Source organism: Lepidochelys olivacea (assembly GCF_965140295.1).
Source record: "Lepidochelys olivacea isolate rLepOli2 genome assembly, chromosome: 2".
NCBI lineage: Eukaryota > Metazoa > Chordata > Testudines > Cheloniidae > Lepidochelys > Lepidochelys olivacea.
The window spans coordinates 90,045,617-90,065,579 of NC_140412.1; the positions used below are offsets into that span (position 1 = coordinate 90,045,617).

General features: G+C 42.7%; 1 protein-coding gene across 2 annotated transcripts in view; it reads left to right on the forward strand.

The window, feature by feature from the left end:
• The first annotated feature begins 7,915 nt into the window (after positions 1-7,915).
• The window catches only part of VAPA (VAMP associated protein A), a 42,253-nt gene continuing 30,205 nt past the window's right edge, over positions 7,916-19,963 (forward strand). Inside the window, exon 1 of one of the 2 annotated variants that reach the window (XM_084620014.1) lies at positions 7,916-8,192. In XM_084620014.1, the coding sequence (XP_084476140.1) occupies positions 8,117-8,192 (76 nt within the window). In that variant the 5' untranslated portion in view covers positions 7,916-8,116. The remainder of the gene's footprint in view (positions 8,193-19,963) is intronic. The other variant, XM_084620013.1, reaches the window with a different exon arrangement.

Below are 19,963 nucleotides of genomic sequence, written 5' to 3' on the forward strand. Positions count from 1 at the left end.
GCTCTGCTTAATTTAGTGACAAAAATAAGGGCTCTTTACATTTTTGTTTGTCTTCTCCTGTAAGTACTGCAGAGCCTACACACTTTTGGGAGGGAGGTTGTGATTCCACTCATTCTCAAATACAATCAACAGAATTGGTAACTGAACTGCAACCGCAGCTCCATATTACACATTCAAATAAGGCCTGATCCAGTGCTCATTGAATTCAATGGAAAGACTCGTTGATTTTAATACGATGTGGCTCAGACCCTTGGGAATGTGCAGGCCACGGCAGATACTTAGTTGCACCTCTGCAACCCCTTTGACCACTAAGGAGGACTGTGGACATAATTTGAAGACAATCAAACTCAGCTGCACTAACTACTTGTGAAAGCAGAATGTGACCCAATACACAGGTGAAACCAAGGGCAGAATGAGCATTACAGATTATTAGATGTCAGAGAAGGAAATCTGCAGCTTGACTTCCAGACACCAGTGTGAGTTTTCAAGGTTGCCACTTAGAAAAAACAGAGTTTTATTTGTTAATATATCAAATTTGTTAAGAAAATTATATGTTTGGACAGTACCTGGCACTGTAGAGTCCTTGTCCATGACCTTGTCTGATCTGGATACCAGCTTCACTCACCTACTTATTTTACTTTGTCTTTTGGTTGCTCTATAATCCTGCTTTTATTCATTGTGAGAAATGTAAGCGTTTGGCCAGAGTCTAGTCTAGCAAACTGCTTGTCTCTGCGCAGATTAAAAGAGTGGGAACCGAACTCCAGTTTTAGCTCTGTTATGCTAGCTGCCTATCAGATTCAGCATTAACCTCAAGTTGCTCCTCTTAATTTATAAAGATCTTCAGAAGGTTGATCCACACTATCTGGTTGAGCTGAGAGCTTCGATCTGGTCACCCTTTAGGCTGTGTCCACCCTAGACTTATTTCCTTAAAATTTTCTGACAAAGCAACTACCAGTAATTTTAACCCTTGTATCTAACACTACTCAGAGTTTGACATGGTGGTTAAAATACTGTTAGCCACCATTGCTACAGTCGTAGTGGAACTAAACCAGTAGTAACAAAGTGAGAAATTTTAAGAAAAAAGCTGGTAAAGACAAGGCCTTCGACTCTCAGTTGCCAACGGAGTTATTTTGATACTGGTCTGCTTGTCTCATTATTACTTTAATTGGCTACAGTGCATGGCTATTTCTTCACCTATTTAGCATGTTCTCCTCAGAACACCGTGCAGAGTGCCAAGTATCATAAATCTTGTGTAATACTCATGCAGTTGGCAGCCCTATTGCACATTCCCACACCTAAGCCCTCACTCCCTAGTTGTAAGAGCCCAGGGACTAAAACCTGTGTCTGCAGAACATAGGACTGTTGCTATTCCCACACAGGGGCGGTGAGTTGTGTGGGCCGTGGTGCCCGGGCCCCAGGAATATTCAGGGCTCAGGGGCCTGGCTTCACCAATGTTCGGAGCCAGGTCTCTCCGCTGGCCCTGTCTGCCACCCCCGCGCGGCTCCCCCGGAGTGTCCCCTGGCCCCTGCCTGCAGCCCCTGCATGCCTCCCCTGGGCCCCAGAGCATCCCTGCCTCAAGTGGGCGGCTGCCCTGCCGCTCTGCACTGCACTCCCTCGCCACCGCCCGCTGCTGCCTACTACACAAGAGCGGCGCCGGCGGCAGGCTGAGGTGGCTGCTGCACCTGCGGAGGGAGGCGGGAAGAAGGCGAGCACATGACTGGCAGCCCTCCCCTCCCCCGGCACCCACCACAGGGGGGGCAAGGGGGCTTCCTTGACCTGAGAGGGGCCCAGCCACTAGGAGCAGGTGCAGTGATGGTGCCAGGTGAGTGTGCTGCCAGGGGGGAAAAGGGGGCCCCTCCCCCGGAGCTCGCTGCTGCCAGCGAAGGAGAGGGATGGGGGGACTGTGGAGTCCTCCACTCTGGTCTCAGCCCCAGGGCAGCCTGCCTGCACCCCAAACTCCTCATCCCCAGCCCTGCTCTACACCAGAGCCCTCACCCCCAGCCAGAGCCCTCAGCCCCCTCCTGCACCGTGAAATCCTCATCCCTGGCCCCACCCAGCAGCCCGCACCCCAACCCTCTGCCCTAGCCCCAGCCACAGCCCTCATCCCCCCACACCCCAACCCTCTGTCCTAGCCCTGAGCACCCCCCCCCACACACCCCAAACCCCTCATCCTCAACCCCACTGCAGAGCCCGCACCCCCCAGCCAGAGCCCTCATCCACCCCACCCCACATTGTGCAATATAGGGAAACTATTAAATGCTTACTGTTTCCAGTCCATTTTTGCATTATTTTAAAAAATATATATTGGCTTACAAGGCAGGTGTGTGTGTGTGTATTGGGGAGGGGACAGCTTGGACCCATTCTGGACAGCACCAAAAATTATACAAACTTGCTGCCTCTGTTCCCACAAGTGCCACTGGGAGTTCATGCAAAGACATAGCCAGGGAACACTATGGAGAGTAGGCGCAGCAGGATGTATTGCCCAAGAGAGCCAGGGTGACAGTACCCTGAGGTCCTCTGATTGGCCAAGCACCTGAATTAACCCCACGGGTTGGCCCAGAAAGTTGTCTGAGAAACCACACAGACTTTGGCTTGCCTTGTCTCCTGATCTCTGGCTCCAGCCTGTCTCTGAGCCTGATTTCTGCCTCTGATGTCCAGTCTCCAACTCCAGCCTGACTCTGATTCCTGCCTCCTGACCTCCAGTCTCTGATCCCGGCCTGAGTTTGACCCCTGACCCTTGTTTATGGAACCTGGCCCTTGTGATTCCTCCAACTCCTGCTGGGTGACTGTCATCTCTGGGAGGCAGATCTCAGCTTAGATGTGACCATTAGGCCATACTGCCTACACCTTCATCCCTTACACTAGTTATACCAGCAGCCCCAGAACTCACCACTCCCACCTACCCCAGCAGCTCTAATAGCCCTTCAGCTACACCTAAATACCTCTGAGCACCCCAGCAGCCACAGATGATCCAGCATCCATCCTACAACAACCCCTCGTAACCAGCAAATACTCACCACACAGCTATCCCAGGCACTCTACCACTCACAGGTAGCCTTGTACCTCTAGCTACTATAGCACCCACTCACCCACCTATCCCCCACCCAGATGCCAGCTACCCTCAAACTCCCTTCAGCACACACCCACTTACCAGTGTTTGTGCGGCTTCATGTCTTATGGAGCAACTACCGGGAGGAAGGATGTGTAGACCATAAACTCAAATTTATGGCCATATGCAAATTATCTTATTAAATAATTTTGCATGAAGTGTTCCTCATGGCGCCGTGCAAAAATTGGCAGCAATGACTATCCTGCCCCACAGGTTTATGAGATACAACTGACATTTTTTTCACCATTTAAATCCAAACTAAAAATGAAGGGCTTAATTGTGCCAGTGGTAGCTGGCAGTTTTGAAGACTGATGTCAATGGGAGTTGCACCCATATGCAGGAAGGCTGCATTGGGCCCATAACCTATATCCTCTTTAGAAAGAAGAGAATGCAAAAATTCCTACGGTAAAACCTATGGTTTCTGCCATCGGAACTAAATGAGAATCTCCAGTAATTAAAAGTGGTATTGAAAGACTTAGATCCTCTTTGTGATTACCAAAAAATATTTAATGTGATCTGATAATCCAGGGATTGGCAACCTTTGGCCCCCGGCCCGCCAGGGTAAGCCCCCTGGTGGGCCAGGACGGTTTGTTTACCTGCCGCTCTGCAGGTTCGGCCGTTCGCAGCTCCTGCTGGTCACGGTTCGCTGCTCCAGGCTGATGGTGGCTGCGAGAAGCGGCAGCTAGCACATTCCTCGGCCCGCACCACTGCCCACAGCCCCCATTGGCCTGGAGCGGCAAACCGCAGCCAGTGGGAGCTGCGATTGGCCGAATCTGTGGACGCTGCAGGTAAACAAACTGGCCCAGCCTGCCAGGGGGTGTACCCTGTGTGCCGCATGCCAAAGGTTACCGATCCCTGTGATAATCCATCCGGTGCACCCAGGGAAGTGGTGCACAGCTAGTAAATTACATACTCAATAGTCAATTGTCTATTTCCATCCGCAAAGCATGTGCAATAAAAGCATCAGTTTCTGAACATTTGGCTAACAATGTATTACCTCAACAACTTTCTCCTTTTTTCATTTGACAAACATGGATGTATCCCTGACTTTCTAATGACAGGTTTCAGAGTAGCAGCCGTGTTAGTCTGTATTCGCAAAAAGAAAAGGAGTACTAGTGGCACCTCAGAGACTAAGCAATTTATTTGAGCATAAGCTTTCGTGAGTTACAGCTCACTTCATCGGATGCATTCAGTGGAAAATACAGTGAGGAGATTTATATACACACACTACAAAAGGTTTTCTCCCCCCCCCCCACTCTCCTGCTGGTAATAGCTCATCTTAAGTGATCACTCTCCTTACAGTGTGTATGATAACACCCATTGTTTTATGTTCTGTGTGTATATAAATCTCCTCACTGTATTTTCCACTGAATGCATCCGATGAAGTGAGCTGTAGCTCACGAAAGCATATGCTCAAATAAATTGGTTAGTCTCTAAGGTGCCCCTAGTACTCCTTTTCTTTTTGACTTTCTAATGGATTTCAGCACAGTGGAAACTGATGTCGGGTTAGTGGAATAGGGTTGATTCATTAACTGTTGATTTAGAACCAGTAGATGGAAGCAATAAAAATGTTATTGCCTGATTCCTTCATGAAAACCTCTTTCATACTTCAAGCAAAAATTAGCATCAAACTAATGGATTAAAAAGGGGGCCCAACTGAAGTCAATGAAAGAACTACTTTCGTCTTTAATGAGAGCAGGAGAAGGTCCCAAATATTAGAAATATTAAGTTACATTGAACTTTAGATCCATGCTATTTGACAGAACCCCTTTAACGGTTATCTTACTAATTATTTCACAGGTGTGTATTTTTTTTTGTTTTTGCCAGTTGAATATTAGAATTATATTGTATGTTTATTAGTGCCACTATTATAAAAATAAATACATAGTGGTTGAAAAAACCTACAGGATATTTAACAAACCATTTTTGTAGACTGGTAAATAAATTATTTTTAAATAATGTTATAAATCTATGGTAATAGTGTGGATTTAAGATTTATCTTTGATTTACAATACAGCAAAGCAGCCTAAAACTGCACTGTGAGCTCATAAGCAACCAAGTAAATTACAGCAATAGTACACTGTAAATCATATGTATCCCAGGCATAACTTTATATTTCAGAAGACAACAAATAGCAGCAGGTCAGCAAGGCCCCAGAGGTTTGAATTTTGTATTTGAACAAAAGAGAGAACATTAACAAGTAAAGGTTCTTACATAATTCCAATAATCCACCCACACTGCACCTCTGTACCAATTTTACTATTACTACAAGACTAGTGAACCCTACAAGAATCACATAATTCATCTATGCTTGCTTTGCTACATGTCCCACCTAGGCACAATCCATTCACTCACTCTTAGCATGATGATGGTGGGAATGAAAAAAAAATCATATTCACACCTCAACAAATACTACGTCTATCTCAGATGCAGCCACATATAACAAGGTGTCGGTGGTGGAAACCATGATTGCAAATGTGTATAATCTGTAGCCATATTAAGGAGAGACATCAACAGGACATAATCCCAACCTTTCTTCCCCTCAGTGTTTTGTTTTGATGATTTGTCTCTAAGAACTTGAAAATGGAAGGTATTTATTTCTTCTGAATTTACTTATTATTACTTTGAATGTGTGCAATTTGATATTTTGTATCCTTTCAAAAGGAGAAAGGATGAAATGGTGGGAATGGAACAGTCAGTGGCAGTTGAAATTTTACAATTGTTCCTCAACTCTTGGTCCTTAGAAAATTAGGCCTTTGGAGTTCTGCAAATAGGGACAAATCTGACTAATTGGGAGGCCATCAGGGTATTTCTTTCAGTCAAGAAGGCAATGACATGACAAAAATTCTGAGCTGATTGGAATTTTGAGGGGCTAGGTGTCTCCTCTGGACAGTTTACAGTATGTGTTGAGATTTGGTGGATTAGTGAATACAAAGAAGAATAAAGGGGAAGGAGGGAATGTAATAGAGTAAGTATCCATGTAAAGAAGAGAAAAATAAAATACATGACAGAGAAGATATGTTCACCTACCAGTCTGTGTGTACCTAGAACTGAGGGAGAAAAACATACACTGGAAAAATATTAGGAAAAAGTGGAAAACTCTTAATAGACATTGATCAAGAGACCACTTGAAATGTTTTACTGTAAATAAATTCAGTACAGTCCTCATCTGGTTTGGGAGGGTTTGAATGGATTATGGTTGTTCATGTTATTTTAATAATATTTTGATTAAGCCTTATTTTCTTCTATAATGTTAGTAAATAATGTTATCCTATGTCTTGTTATCCACTGAGAGTATTGTTTTTAAGTACAAGTATCAAATGCAAACCTTAGAAAGGAGCAGGGAAGGCAATGGAAAAATTCTGAGCTGATTGGAATTTTGAGGGGCTAGTTGTCTCCTCTGGACAGATTACAGTATGTGTTGAGCTTTGGTGGATTAATGATAGTGAAAGGGAAAAATCCTTTTTTGTCTTGGAATTATTATGTTTAAAGTCAGGAGAAGTGGGGTGAATTGCCCTGCTTTCTACCAACAATTAAATTGTTGCTTGTATCAGCTATGGATATTGGACACTCTTTGGATGAGGCCATGTTATTCTTACACTCTAACACTGGGACAGTCCAGTTTTTGCCCAGCTGAGGACTGACTAGCCTACACTGGACCATTAAAAAGCCAGAGCTCCAGTTTGCATGTGTCTGTAGCAATGTGAGCTTATTTGCCTTTGCACTGACCTTTTCCTAAGGCAGACACTCCACCTGCTCCATCCAGTGCTACTTTCAGCAGAGGATGGATCTCCCCCTCTTCCCAGGCATCGTTCGCATAAAGGAGAAGCCAATTTCCACTACCCTCCGCTGTAGGAGAACACTTCAACCTCCCTGGACACACAATAGCAGATTTAAAGGTAGCCATCCTGCAGCAAAAAAACTTCAGGACCAGACTTTAGAGAGAACCTGCTGAGCTTCAGAGTAGCAGCTGTGTTACTTTGTATCTGCAAAAAGAACTTGTGGCACTTTAGAGACTAACAAATTTTTTTGAGCATGTGTTCGTCTCTAAGGTGCCACAAGTACTCCTGTTCTTTTAGCTGAGCTTCAGTCCATTTGAAAATTTGATACCATCAGCTCAGGACTAAACAAAGACTGTGAATGGCTAGCCAACTACAAAGCAGTTTCTCCTCCCTTGGTGTTCACACCTCAGCTGCTAGAAGAGGGCTTCCCCCTCCCTGATGGAACTAAGCTCCTTATCCCTAGTCTGATTCTTGCTTGCATATTTATACCTGCCTCTAGAAATTTCCACTACATGCATCCCACGAAGTGGATATTCACCCCTGAAAGCTTATGCTCCAGTACATCTGTTAGTGTATGAGGTGCCACAGGCCTCTACCCTCCCCTTGTGCACTGCTGTGGCCCTTGAAGACTACTATTCCTAGCATGCAATGCTCCCACCGCTTGCAGAGTATTGCATGCTGGGATCTGTAGTCTTCAGGCTGAACTTTGGCCACGTGGACCACCACTTCCTCCGCCGCTATACATTGCGCATGCGCTCTTTTTTCCTTCCCCTCGACCCACTTCCCGTCTGCCTCTTCTAGCTCACGCGCCCCCTGCTGCTTCAGCAGGGGCAGCGCGTGACTGCTGGGCCGCGAAGCCAAGTCCAGCGAGCTGTCAACTGAGGGGGGGCGGAAGGAGAAGAGAGAGGGGAGGAAGCGCGCATGCGCCTGTTGGGTTCTGCCACTGCCGTCGCCGCCCTCGTGCCCGCGGCGAGGTTGGCGTTGGATCGCATTGCGCGCGGCCGCCGCGGGGCGGGGGGGGTGGTTGAGTCAATTCTTAGAGGAAAAGGGGGGAGAGGAGCACGCGCGGGCGTGCCCACGCAGGGGGAACGAGGCGGCGGCCGCTCGGTCCGGACCCCAGCCGAGTTCGGCGAGTCCTGCTCCCCCTCCCCGGCGTGAGCGAGCGGCGCCTCTGCCCGGCTCCTCCTCCCCTCCCCCCGCGGCAGCCCGCGAGCGAGCGAGCGAGATGGCGGCCGCTGGGACTCTGGCTAAGCACGAGCAGATCCTGGTGCTCGATCCGCCCACCGACCTCAAATTCAAAGGTACGAGGGGTGGGGGCCGAGTCGCCCGGGGCCGACAGGCTGCGGGGTGGCGTGGTGGTGGGGGAGCCGGGCCCGGTCCGCCCCTTCCCCGGGGAGCGACTTCCCCGGGGTCGCGGCGGCAAGGCCCCGTCCCGGTCTCCCTGCGGAGCGGGGAGCCAGAGCCGGTGACCGGGACACGGCGGCGCCGCCGCCGCCATCTTGAGATCCCGCAGGGAATCGTGTGTCTCGGGCCCGGCTCCGACCCAGGCCGCTCCCGGGCAGAGGCGGGCAGGTGCCGCAGCAGCCGCCCCGCGTTGTATGCCTCGCCCCCCGGTGCCTGGAGCGGGGCCTCTCCGCCCGCAGCCTGGGAGCGTCTGCGCCGCAGCCAGGCCCTTAAACCTCCCCAGACTGCCCAGCCGAGGGGACGGGGCAGCCCGGCCTCCATCGCCTGGGAGCTGGCCAGGGACGTGCCGCATCTCTGCCCTGCTCGCTTTCGGGGCGGGTCTCTGGGGATCGGCGGGAGTGACTGGGGGGGCTCAGAGCGGGGATTGCTCCCTCCCCAAAACCTGTGTGGCGCGTCTTCCCCGGGGAGCGGGTAGGAGAGGCCCCGGGGCGGATGGTGCATGTGTGAGGAGAGACGCTCCCCCTTTCCCGGGGTGTCCTCAGCTCTGTTTGTTCCTTGTCTCCTAGTCTCGGTCTGCTTGCGGCTGGGTTAAGTCCAGCTGTTATCAAGGGTTTGTAGCGGGGAGGGAGTGGTGCTATTTTGCACCATTATCTGCTGGTATAACTAGGTATAACATGCAACGGCATGCTCCTTTCCCAGGTGGAGTTTGTCCCCTTTGGGAGGGCAGATGACACGATGCCGGCGTATTTCGGAGCAGTTTTAGGTTAATCCTTTGGAGTGTCTCAGTAGGCAGTTCATTAACTTTTGGTAATGAAGAAAAGGAATGTGAGAATTGCAAGTGCTTCTGTGTGTCAGATATTTATTTGTGGGGAGCTAGCTATGTAGTCTTACTAAGACTGGCTTAAAACCGTTCCCTTACAATAGGCTCTGATTGATTACACTGTTCTCTGATAAACCCCAGCTTGAACAGTGAGGGGGGTTCTGAACAGAGACACACATTCAGTTGCTAGGAAGACAGGCCCCTTGGAAGGTGAGGACCAAAAGAAAGTTGTGCAATGGTGATCATAATTATGTGGTAATTTTTAGTGCCCACAGATTGACAATGGGCATTAAGTGAACAATTTATTAAAGCTTTTATTCTGAAACAAAACTATTACTGTTAATTTTGAGAAAATATAAATAAATCTATTTGCATAAACATAAATTCCTTAATTCTTCAAATAGTATCAGCAGTTCTTGTACTTCTTAGCTAATCCTTTAATCTTTCTTTGTATTTAACTTTTTACATTTAACAGTGTTAATTCTTCAAGTTCTTTTTCTATTTATAGTATTTTGGGGAGCAGAGCAGTCTTTTCTTGCATTCTTTGGGAAATTTTAGAATCATTTTGGTGGCTTATTTGTAGAACCCTTTAAATGGGCAAGTAGAATAAACTGATGTGATCTTGTCTTACAGAGGACAACTATGTTCCTGAAAAATAGCTTTAGGTAGCCCATGTTTTATCAACAGGGCATAAAGCTTGCTTATTACAGAAGACAGATTTACAACAAACTATAATTTTCATATCAGATTTGAATTATTATCTACCCATTTAGTCAATTAAAATTAAACCTACAGGAATACGCTCACTAATTTTTTTGGTAGAACTTTTAAAATTGCATATTCTCCTATAACACCCAAAATTAGAGGGTTTTTTTTCTGTTGTACATTGTTAAAATGCTTCCAGGTTTTATGAAGTCTCTCACAGGGTTAGCAGGCCCCAGAATTCTACATGCTCTTTGAGAATGGCTGCACTGTATTATACATTTCAATACCCTGTTGTCTCCCAAGAAGAGTAGAAAGAGGGTACACACATGCATACTAAACCAAAGCTAGTATGTATAATTGCGGGCATATCAACCTAGAATGTCTCTCTTAGCCAAAAATAAGCAATGTTTACTGGGTATAAACAGAACTGTTGAGATGTAAGAGATGCTGTCCTTGAATCATCATTGATTTGCAAAGTCTATAGGAAGGATATGAATAAGCAAACAAATAGTCACAGTGTGTACCTTCAGAATGGGAGACATACAAATTGTTTTAAGTGTAAACTTAAACTTTATTTAGACAAGTACAGGTGTTGGGAAGGCTTTTGTGGAAGGGAATTTTTAAGTAGAACATGAAGCAAAATGGGGCCTTTGATGACTATATAGAAGGACCAGACCTATTGGTCAGACACAGCAGGTCAGTTCACTTACTATACATGCCATCCCAGTATGTACCCTTTTATGTTAAAATACATCAGAACAATGTTCAGTTAACCACCATGCTTAACAGCAAGGTACAATAAAACACTGTTTCTCCAATGAAATAACTTAGAAAGTTGTGGGGGAGGGGGAGGTGTGTGCGAAAGAGATTGTAAGTAATATATTCTCCTTTTATTCCACTTAGACAAGCTGATAATAGGTAGTGTACCTTAAAAGAGGTTCTGTTTCAAATCCAATATGGCAAATTGTCTTGCGTTGGTAAAAAGAATAGTGTTTTACTGTGATTGTCACTGATTTGCTGAAGTTCTTTTGATGGGGCAGAAAAGAAAGTGGTTGACTCATATAGCATTCCTATAATCAAACATTTGATGTGCACACTAGACATCCAGATAGGGATTTTTAGAGTCCAGAACAAAAACAGGCTATTTTTTTGCTCCCAAAGGATTTACTTTCTGACATTTGTGATAGTCGAATGAGGGTATGATATGTGTTAACATGCTTTGGTGTAAGCAGCATGTTGCATTCAAAAATAAGCAAGTACTAGTCTTGTCAGGAAGCTCTGAGCAGCCTCCAGTAAAATGTTCCTGGTTTTTGCTTTCTTTACAGATGAGAAAGATGGTCAGCATCTTTGCTAACTGACTTAATTACTCAGAACCTTAATCAACAATTGCTGCATAAGGTCTGAATGAGAAGGTGTTACCATTTGGAGTTCATATAGGTTTAAGAAAATATCTGATGGTGGCTGATGAAATATGAAATATTTCCACTCCCGCCCTCACAATGAATGAAAGACTAGTATCCAGTATTTGTAGCCCCTAGATCTTTCAGTCTTAATAGCCTCTTGCTTGCTGAGGCAAAACCAGTTTTCTGTTCTGATGTAATGGGCAATAGTTGATCCTATGATATTGTGGCAGTCATCAGATTTACTCATTACATGGTTGTTCTCATAAGTAGCTCTTAAAACACGTGATGAAAGTAAGTATAATTATAACTTTTTTTTAACAAATGGAGAAACTGAGGCACAGAGTTGAAGTGATTTCCTGAATGAGCCACTGGCAATGCTGAGAATGGAACCCAGGTCTCTTGCCTCTTAGATGCTTTATCCACTGAACCATACTACCTTCCTAAATCAGAGTATTCTTCCATCTCTCAGCCTAAAACATTTTGTTTATAACTTGAGATCTAAAGTTATAGCTATAGTGGCTTGATTTGATTGAATGATTTGAAAATATATTATTTGCTTAAAATTGACTAGTTTGGAAAATGGAACAACTTCACTGTATAGTATAAGGCTCTTTCAAATCAACCATGCAGATACTGATACATTTAGTAATCGTTGGGTGTTCTGATGTTCTCCACAAGTTGAAGCTGCAGTTTTAATCTATCATCAATCTCTTGACTCTAAACAGATTTCTGTCCTGTTTAAAAGTCAGGTACCGTATATACTTGTTCATAAGCCAAATTTTTTAGTAAAAAAGGGAAGCACCAGAGAAGGGGGTTGGTTTATGAACGGGTATAGAGAGGGAGAGATGGGACACAGCCCCTCCCTCCCAACAGAGGGGGCAAGGAGAGGCAGCACAGTCAGCAGAGCCAGAAGGGAGGAGGCGGGACCAGAGTCTCTCCTATTCTGGCCACACTGCTCTCCCCCCAGCCTCCGAAGGAAGGGCAGCTCCGGGGCTGGCAGGCTGTAGCTGTGCCACTCAGCCCTGCCCCACAGAGCATGCTATGTTGGAGCAGCTCCAGCCAGGTCAGAGACATCCTCTCCTGGCCCTCCCCAGATAAGGTGGGAAGGGATGGGATGCAGAGAGTGTGGGGGTCCCGGGCTAGGGGTGGGGTCATGTGGGGGGTGGTCACAGGGGTTACTTCCCTGATTCCCAGCTCCCCCCCCCACACCCCAAAAAAAACAATTTCTCCACCAGTTGCTGTCCCAGCCCATCAGGGTAAGCAACTGGTGCGCAGGGACACTTGTTTACTTAGGTTTACCTCCCTGCCTGTGGATGCATGAGGTAAACAAACCATCTCGACCCATCAGCAGCTTATCCTGATGGCCTGGGAGCCAAAGTTTGCTGACCCCTGTATTATAGGGTTGGCTTATGAATGGGTCATAAAATTTTTCCATTTTTACGTATCCGTCTTGGGGGAAGTGGGGGTCGGCTTATAAACGAACCGGCTTATGATAGAGTATATACGGTAGTTTGTTATTGACACTTGAAGCTTTTCAGTTAAAGGTCTGATTGTCATGGGATCTCAGCATGGTCTTCATTAAATTGATAAAGGCTCTTTTTTTACCCTTTAAAAGGTATGTATGATTGTGAGAGTTTAATTGGGGTTACTTTCTGCGTGTCAGTCCTTTTTTTTTCTTATCTAAGAGCTGCTCCAGCCTTTAAAAATATAATTAAGTCAATAATAAACAAGGTATGTGTTTTGCATACACTACCTAAATTTCTTCAAAATATTGTGTCAGAGTTCATCATTAACAAGTACATTTCCCAGACTTGAAGAAGAGCTCAGTGTAAGCTCTTGTCTGTCTCACAATAGAAGTTGGTCCAGTAAAAGATATTACCTAACCCACTTTGTCTCTCTTAATATCCTGGGAGTAACTTGGCTACAACACTACATTAACAAGTCACTCATTTTGCTAGTATTTAATAACCATGCTCCTGGCCATCCTGGTAAAATGTTGCTTCTTGTTCCAAGTCTTTCTAGTAACTATGGAATATTAGACACATTTAATTTGGAGTAGTTTGTAAGTATTTATATCACCAAATATTTTCTCACTCCCTTTAAAGTTTAAAAAAATCCTTTTGTTACTAACATCTCAAATTATTAAAAATGAAAAAAAACTAAAATTCAGATTTTATAATGAAGATTTTTTGCTTTTTCCTCAATTTGGACAATGAAAATAGATTAGTCACCTTCATTTTCTGGCTCTCTTACACTAGCATAATACTTCTCTATTCGTTACAAACATAGCAGAGGAGTATTTAAATGTAGTCTCTTCAGTGGAATTTAAAAAAAAGGTATGAACATTTCTATTTACTAAGCCTGAATTTTGGGAGTAATTGACTTAATCCTTTAAAGGATTATCAGCCAGTATCTTATTTAGGGTGCATATTTCAAATAACTTATTGGCATCACATAGGAATATTTTAAGATTTAAAAAAATGCTTTCTTTTGAGTAGGGCTTATTCTTGATTGAGGTTCTTCATTGAAGATCTTGTTACAGGAATGTGAAATCCAGTTGTGTTTCTATTGAAAAGGTCACTTCTTGAAAGTGTAAACAAAGTATCATTACAGATATGAGCAAGAGTACAGTGGTGGTGTTTTTCCATTTTGTACCTGATTTTGTCATGTTTTGGGCTAGAATAAAAACATAAATAAATAGTCTGAAATCACTCAGTTACCAATAATGATCACTATAGCAGATCAGATTTCATTTCTCATTATCAATCTGATTTGTAATCTAAACTCATTAGAAGAGTGTAAAATTGCCTCCTGTTAGAACCAGTATTCATGCAGATTAACGTGTTCAGGCTACATAAAATATTGCAGGGAAACACTTTCTAGTTATATGTCAAGTATAGATGTCCTTCTGGGATTTCTCATGATTATAAAAAGCATATCAAATAAGTATTGGAGTTCAGTAGTATGCTTTGTAATCACTGCCTTGCTATTGGTAATGTTGAAAGCTACGGGATATGCATTACTGCAAATCGAGAAGGTTGAATTTAAGAGTAAAAATAGCTCACTGTTAAATCCATCCCCCTGCTTTCAAGATCTGTTGCCAAAATTGGCCCAGGCTATGCCTTTTTGTGTAGGGAGGATTTGAACTCCTTAAATGTAATCTGCCTGCTTTATTTGAGTGTGCCTGCATTGGGTGGTCTTTTGGTACTGCCCAAAGTGCCAACAGGATTGTGGTAGATTAGTATTGAGTTGTGTTGTCTCAGACTTCACTGTGAAGTAAATGTTCCTGAATAAAAATAACAGAAAATAAAGTCATACTAGTTACATTTAAAAAAATTGAAATATTACATTGCACAGGGAAAATTTGATGAAAATGGTTATGTGCACAATTGTGATTTTACTATTTATAAAATGACGAACTCTTTTATACTTAATGTGTCTGTATGCTAAGTGTTAGTAGTGTGTACTGAGATATATCATTCTGTCTTAAGTTGAATATCTAAGATTCAGTGAATAGTCATTGATTTTTAAGGCCAAAAGTGTGTGACCTCATTCACAGCACAGGCTATAGAATTTCACCAAGTGATTATTGGCCAAAAATAACTTTTAGTAAGATGGACAGACACCCTTTCCTTAACCTGTTCATTATATAATTTTAACATTCGTTTAATAAAATCATATAATTTTTTGTAGTGGCAATGGAATGTAAGATAAAGTAACAATGATATGTATAGATGTGTTAAGAAAAAATAAAATGCAACATTTAAAAAACTTTGACCAATCAGTATTTACAGGCAAGTGTTGTGACCATTGTCATCTCATAATCTCACAGTTAGGACAGAACTCAAAACTGAGTAATAGACGGGTTATTTTGCTTTGCCAAGTTAGGAGTACTGTAGGTGTATTTGATACTGACTGCTGTTAGATTTATTAAAGCTGAAAATAGTGTGACAAGTTATGTTGGTAATAGTGGCATGTCTTGCTATTTATTCAGATAGAAAATTTTATCAATAAATACTTAGAGTATTTGTTGTCAAAGGGCTACCTTCTTCTTTAATTGGAGTTAACAGGAGTTTTGTTGCTCAGTTTATCCCACTTCCAGGCGCTGAAGAAATACCAGCTATACATGATCCTAGATCTCTCTCAAGTGCAGCTAATTGTAGTTTGAGAATGAAACTGACAGATCTTTTTTATTGTTTAAGGCCACTATGAAAAACAGAACCTTGAAGCGTAGTTCAAAGATAGCACTGTGGTGGGAATCCTAGTTCCTCAGCCAAAGGGGTTGTATATAGTACATTGGATGTTTCAATACAGCACTGTCCTCTAATGGTTCATTGCTGAATGAGGTGGTTCATATCCTTATAAACTTCTGGCCAGTTTAGTCATTTGATTGATAGCTGTCTTGTAAACTACGCAATCACTAGCCATTTAAAGGATTGCAATATACTTATCTTGCCAGTTGCAAAATCAAGTAGAAAGAAAAGACTGAGGAGAGCTTAGTTCATACGAAACTAGTAAGGAAAATTAAGAAATATATGAACCGTTAAGGGACTAATTATAGATTGGTATTAACTTTCTCCACCCATACTGGAAGTTCTCAAATGAGACAAATGTGATCTTAATGTAAACCAAGCACAGACATATTAATTTGATAGACAAAATCAACCGCAAGTTTGACCAGTAATACGAGTTGTAGCATTCTGCACAATTCTTACTAAAAATAGGAAAGTAGAATCACAAGTATGGTATATTGTAGTTAAGAAATTCCACTTTATTGTTTTTTTGTTTTTTCCTTTAAGTCATAAAACTTAATTTCTGATATAACAAAGATGCAATTTATTCTTGGGGTGCGCGTATTTATAACAATCTTGATTATAACATATTTGATTATAATGTACTTGAGCATTGATTTCTGAGGGGAGAAGAGCTTTCAGTGAAGCTTTCTTGTGCTTTTTAGCTCAAAAGTGAAAGTTTTGATAAAATTTTGTTTTGTAAAATTTGTTTTGGCAATGTTTAGTAGTTTTGAATAATGGGATGTGGGCTTTGGGGGAGGGAGTCCTTCACTTTTGACTTTATTAAGCTTTAAATCATTTAATTTAGAAATGAAACTACCAGCATATGATATTCAAGTTGAATACAGTTGGCAGTGAGGTTTGAAGAAATCTTCTGTTTATGCAGCTGTCGTGGCAAAAAAAGCATATTAGGTACTTGAGTGAATTTTTAAAAAGATAAAGAATAACCCAGAAAATATATGTTGGCATAACTGAGTATAATACTTGCTTAGAGTAACGTCTAGTTTGACACTTAAGAGACCAAAAAGGTCTGGAGAAGGTGACCTGAAGTATGGTGATGGTTAAATATGCCTAGAGATCATAATAAACTAGGGTTTTAACTTTGAAAGAAGTTAGAAAAGATTGTCTGCAATATTTAAAATTCTAGATTGTATTTCTACATTGTCTTGTAATACAAAGTGTATGTGGGGGGCTCTCAGTAAACTTGGAACAAAACAGAAATACAACGCACATAGCCTATGGAGTTGAATTCATTGCTACAAGAGGTTACAGTCAAATACCGGAGCTAAGTTTAGAAAAGAATTAGATAATTATTAATGATTTTTGATGTTGTTCATGCTAACATAGGGGTGATAATTTTTATTGAAAATGGAGGTTCTTTTGTCTTTGCAGTTTTCATGATATCTAGCATATGCCATTTCACTTCCTTGTAGTAACTTTGGTTAGGGTTTTTGGGTGTGGAGATGTGTGTAATACATAAAAATTAAGATACCCAATTTTGAAATAAACTGTGGTACTATTGTGCAGTATAGTCCTGATTTTTTCAAAATCCTGTTATCTGAACCTCTGCATTATTCGAATCCCTTCCTACTCCCTCATGCTGGGAAGGGATTTGCATAACAGAGCAGAGACCCCCGGCTGCAGGGTACAGTTACCAACTTTCATGCAGTAAATAAGCACCCCTACTTTCACAATAAGCCAAAAATCAAGCTAATCCCATTTCAAAATAAGGCCAAAACAAGCCAATCCCTAAGAACCCCAATAGTCTATGTGACTAGATCCCACGGCCTGCAGTCTGGGACTGTGGTGGGCCTGCTGTGCAGCCCTGACTCCTCCTCCCCCGCCCCCCCCCTTTGCCCCTGCTCGCTGGGAGCCGATTAAAAAAAAAAAAAAAAGAAGCTAAAAACTAGCCAACAAGCAACTCAAGCCAATTAAGCCAAAAACAAGCCCAATTTCTGCCTTTTTTTTTTTTTTTGCGGGTTTGGCATGTCTGCTGCAGGGGAGCCTATCTTACTGTGGAGGTGCCGGGAAGGCTGCGGTCCTGATGGGGCAGAGCAGAGTCTGGGCTGAGGGTCTCTGCTCTGCCCTGTCAGGACCTCAGTCTCCCTCCTTCAGCTTGTGCCTGCAATAATGGAGAGTGAGTGAGCAGAGCCGTGACGGTGGAACTGTAGAGGGCTTCCTATGCTGCTGCTCCTTATTGATTATCCAAACTTCTTATTATCTGAATAAAATCCTGAGTCCCTCCTGGTAGTTGGATAATTGGGAGTATGCTGTATTAATTTTACTTGATGGAACGTGATTTGAGGTTACTGAGATAAATATTTTATAGTTCTAAATGAGATGGAGTAGGTTACCAACAAGCATACTATTTTTTTTTTTTAAGCAGATGATCTAGTAATTTCCTGAGTAACTTAAAGGCAGGTCCCATCAGTGCCCTTAAAACTAACTGATGAAGACATGAGTATCAGTCTGTTTCTGTACACTTCTAATTAATCTTTGCACCTCTGGGTGAAAACTCACAATGTGTTTTGGTTTTTTTGCCCATGAACCTGCAGTGAGATATTTGTACATTTAGAGAGCTTGTATGTCAATGGCCTATTGGATAGAGCACTCAACTGGGAGTCAGGAGACCTGGGTTTTATTCCCAGCTCTTTCACTCTCCTGCCTGGTGACCATGGGCACATCACTTCACCTTCCTGTTTCCCCACTGTAAAATGGGGACAATTATACTGACCTTCTTTGATATCTACTGATTCAACATGCTGTGTAAGGGCTAGGTATTATTATTTAGACCTGCATTTAGAAAATTTAAAATATGACACTGAAACCTGTTGAGGTTGGACTTTGTGCTTTGTATTAGGCAGAGGAGGTTGGAGAGCAGCAACAAAAAATGAAACTAATTTGATTTAAAAAAAAAAAACAGCAAACTTTCATGGGCTGCTTGCTATTACGGGATGAGAAGAGCAAAAAATACCTCCCTTCCAAAGTCCCCAATAACATAAATGCATACACTTGTCTTTGTTCACAGCAGGAGCAGAATTATGAGACTTGAAAAAAGTTGCTTTCCCTCTGTTGCTGGAACTTTACGCACAAGGGAAGCAGTGGTGACCAGGAAAGTGATTTTTGAGTTCTTGCATTAGGTTCAGTACTTTGAATGTCCCTTGTTTTGAGAGTGGTCTCTTTGATAACAAGTTTTTGTAGCATGCTGGTCCCTGGAATAAGTGTCTTGAGGAAGCTGATTTTGATTAGGCTTTTTGCAGAGAGACTGAGTACCGTATATACTCGTTCATAAACCGAATATTTTTGGTAAAAAAGTGACTCAAAGAGTGGCTTATAAAAGGGTCTACACCAAAATTTGGAATTATTGAATTGAATATCTAATACATTGTTATTTTGTTTACATGGAGCGTCTGCAAGCATGGAGCTCCTCAGCACCCTGTGACTGCGGTTTGCAGCTCCCATTGGCTGGGAATGGCGCACCGCGGTCACAGGGAGCTGAGGGGTCCATGCCTGCAGACTCTCCAGGTAAACAAAACATCCCGACCCTCCAGCGGCTTATCCTGACAGACTGGGAGTCAGAGTTTGCCGATGCATTTATTGATGTCAATATTGCAGCCTTTTAAAGTTGCAAAGGCTTTGTTTAGTGGGCTAGATTGGCTTGAAAGGAATACTTAAAAGAGCAGTGCAGATCTGCATGACACAGTTTGACCCATGCATTTCACAAAATGCTATACCTTATAAGCCAGTCAGAAAAATAGAATGAATGATAGTACTATAGCGCTGGTGTCAGTCCACTACTGTGTAATTTGATCTCTTCATGCATTTCTACCTATGGACCTCATAAGTCTTGAGCCAATATGAAAATATAATGTGCAGAATTGATGGAATATCTATTAAAATTGAAATAGCATGTTATCCCCACAGACATGCCAATCTACAGGGCTGCTTTGAAATAAACAAAGAACAATAATAATTTGACGGTGATAAAGCAGGTGACATTCCTATATAAAGTCCTACAAAATCTATAACTACAATAATAATAAATTTTCATACTGGTATTTAAAATGAACAATGGCAAAATAAAAAGAAAAAGGTGTGCTTATCACGCAGCATTCAAACTTAAAGTTGTTGAATATGCAGAAACAACAATAATTGCGCCGCTGCTCATGAATTCTGTATCAATGAGAAACAAGTAAGAGAATGGCAAAAAAATAAAACACTAAAAGACATACCAAGAAGCAAGAAAAAATGTCCAACGGGGTGCGCTTCATTTTCTGAGCTGGAGAAAGATCTCAATAACTGGGTTGTTGAATGTCGACAAAATGGGTACATTGTCACTAGAACTGGAATTCGTCTGCCTACTCTGCAAATGTCAAAAGAAGACAAATGCAAGTCAGTAAAGCCATCAGTGTTTGTCGCATCAGCGAGTTGGTGTACTCACTTCGTGA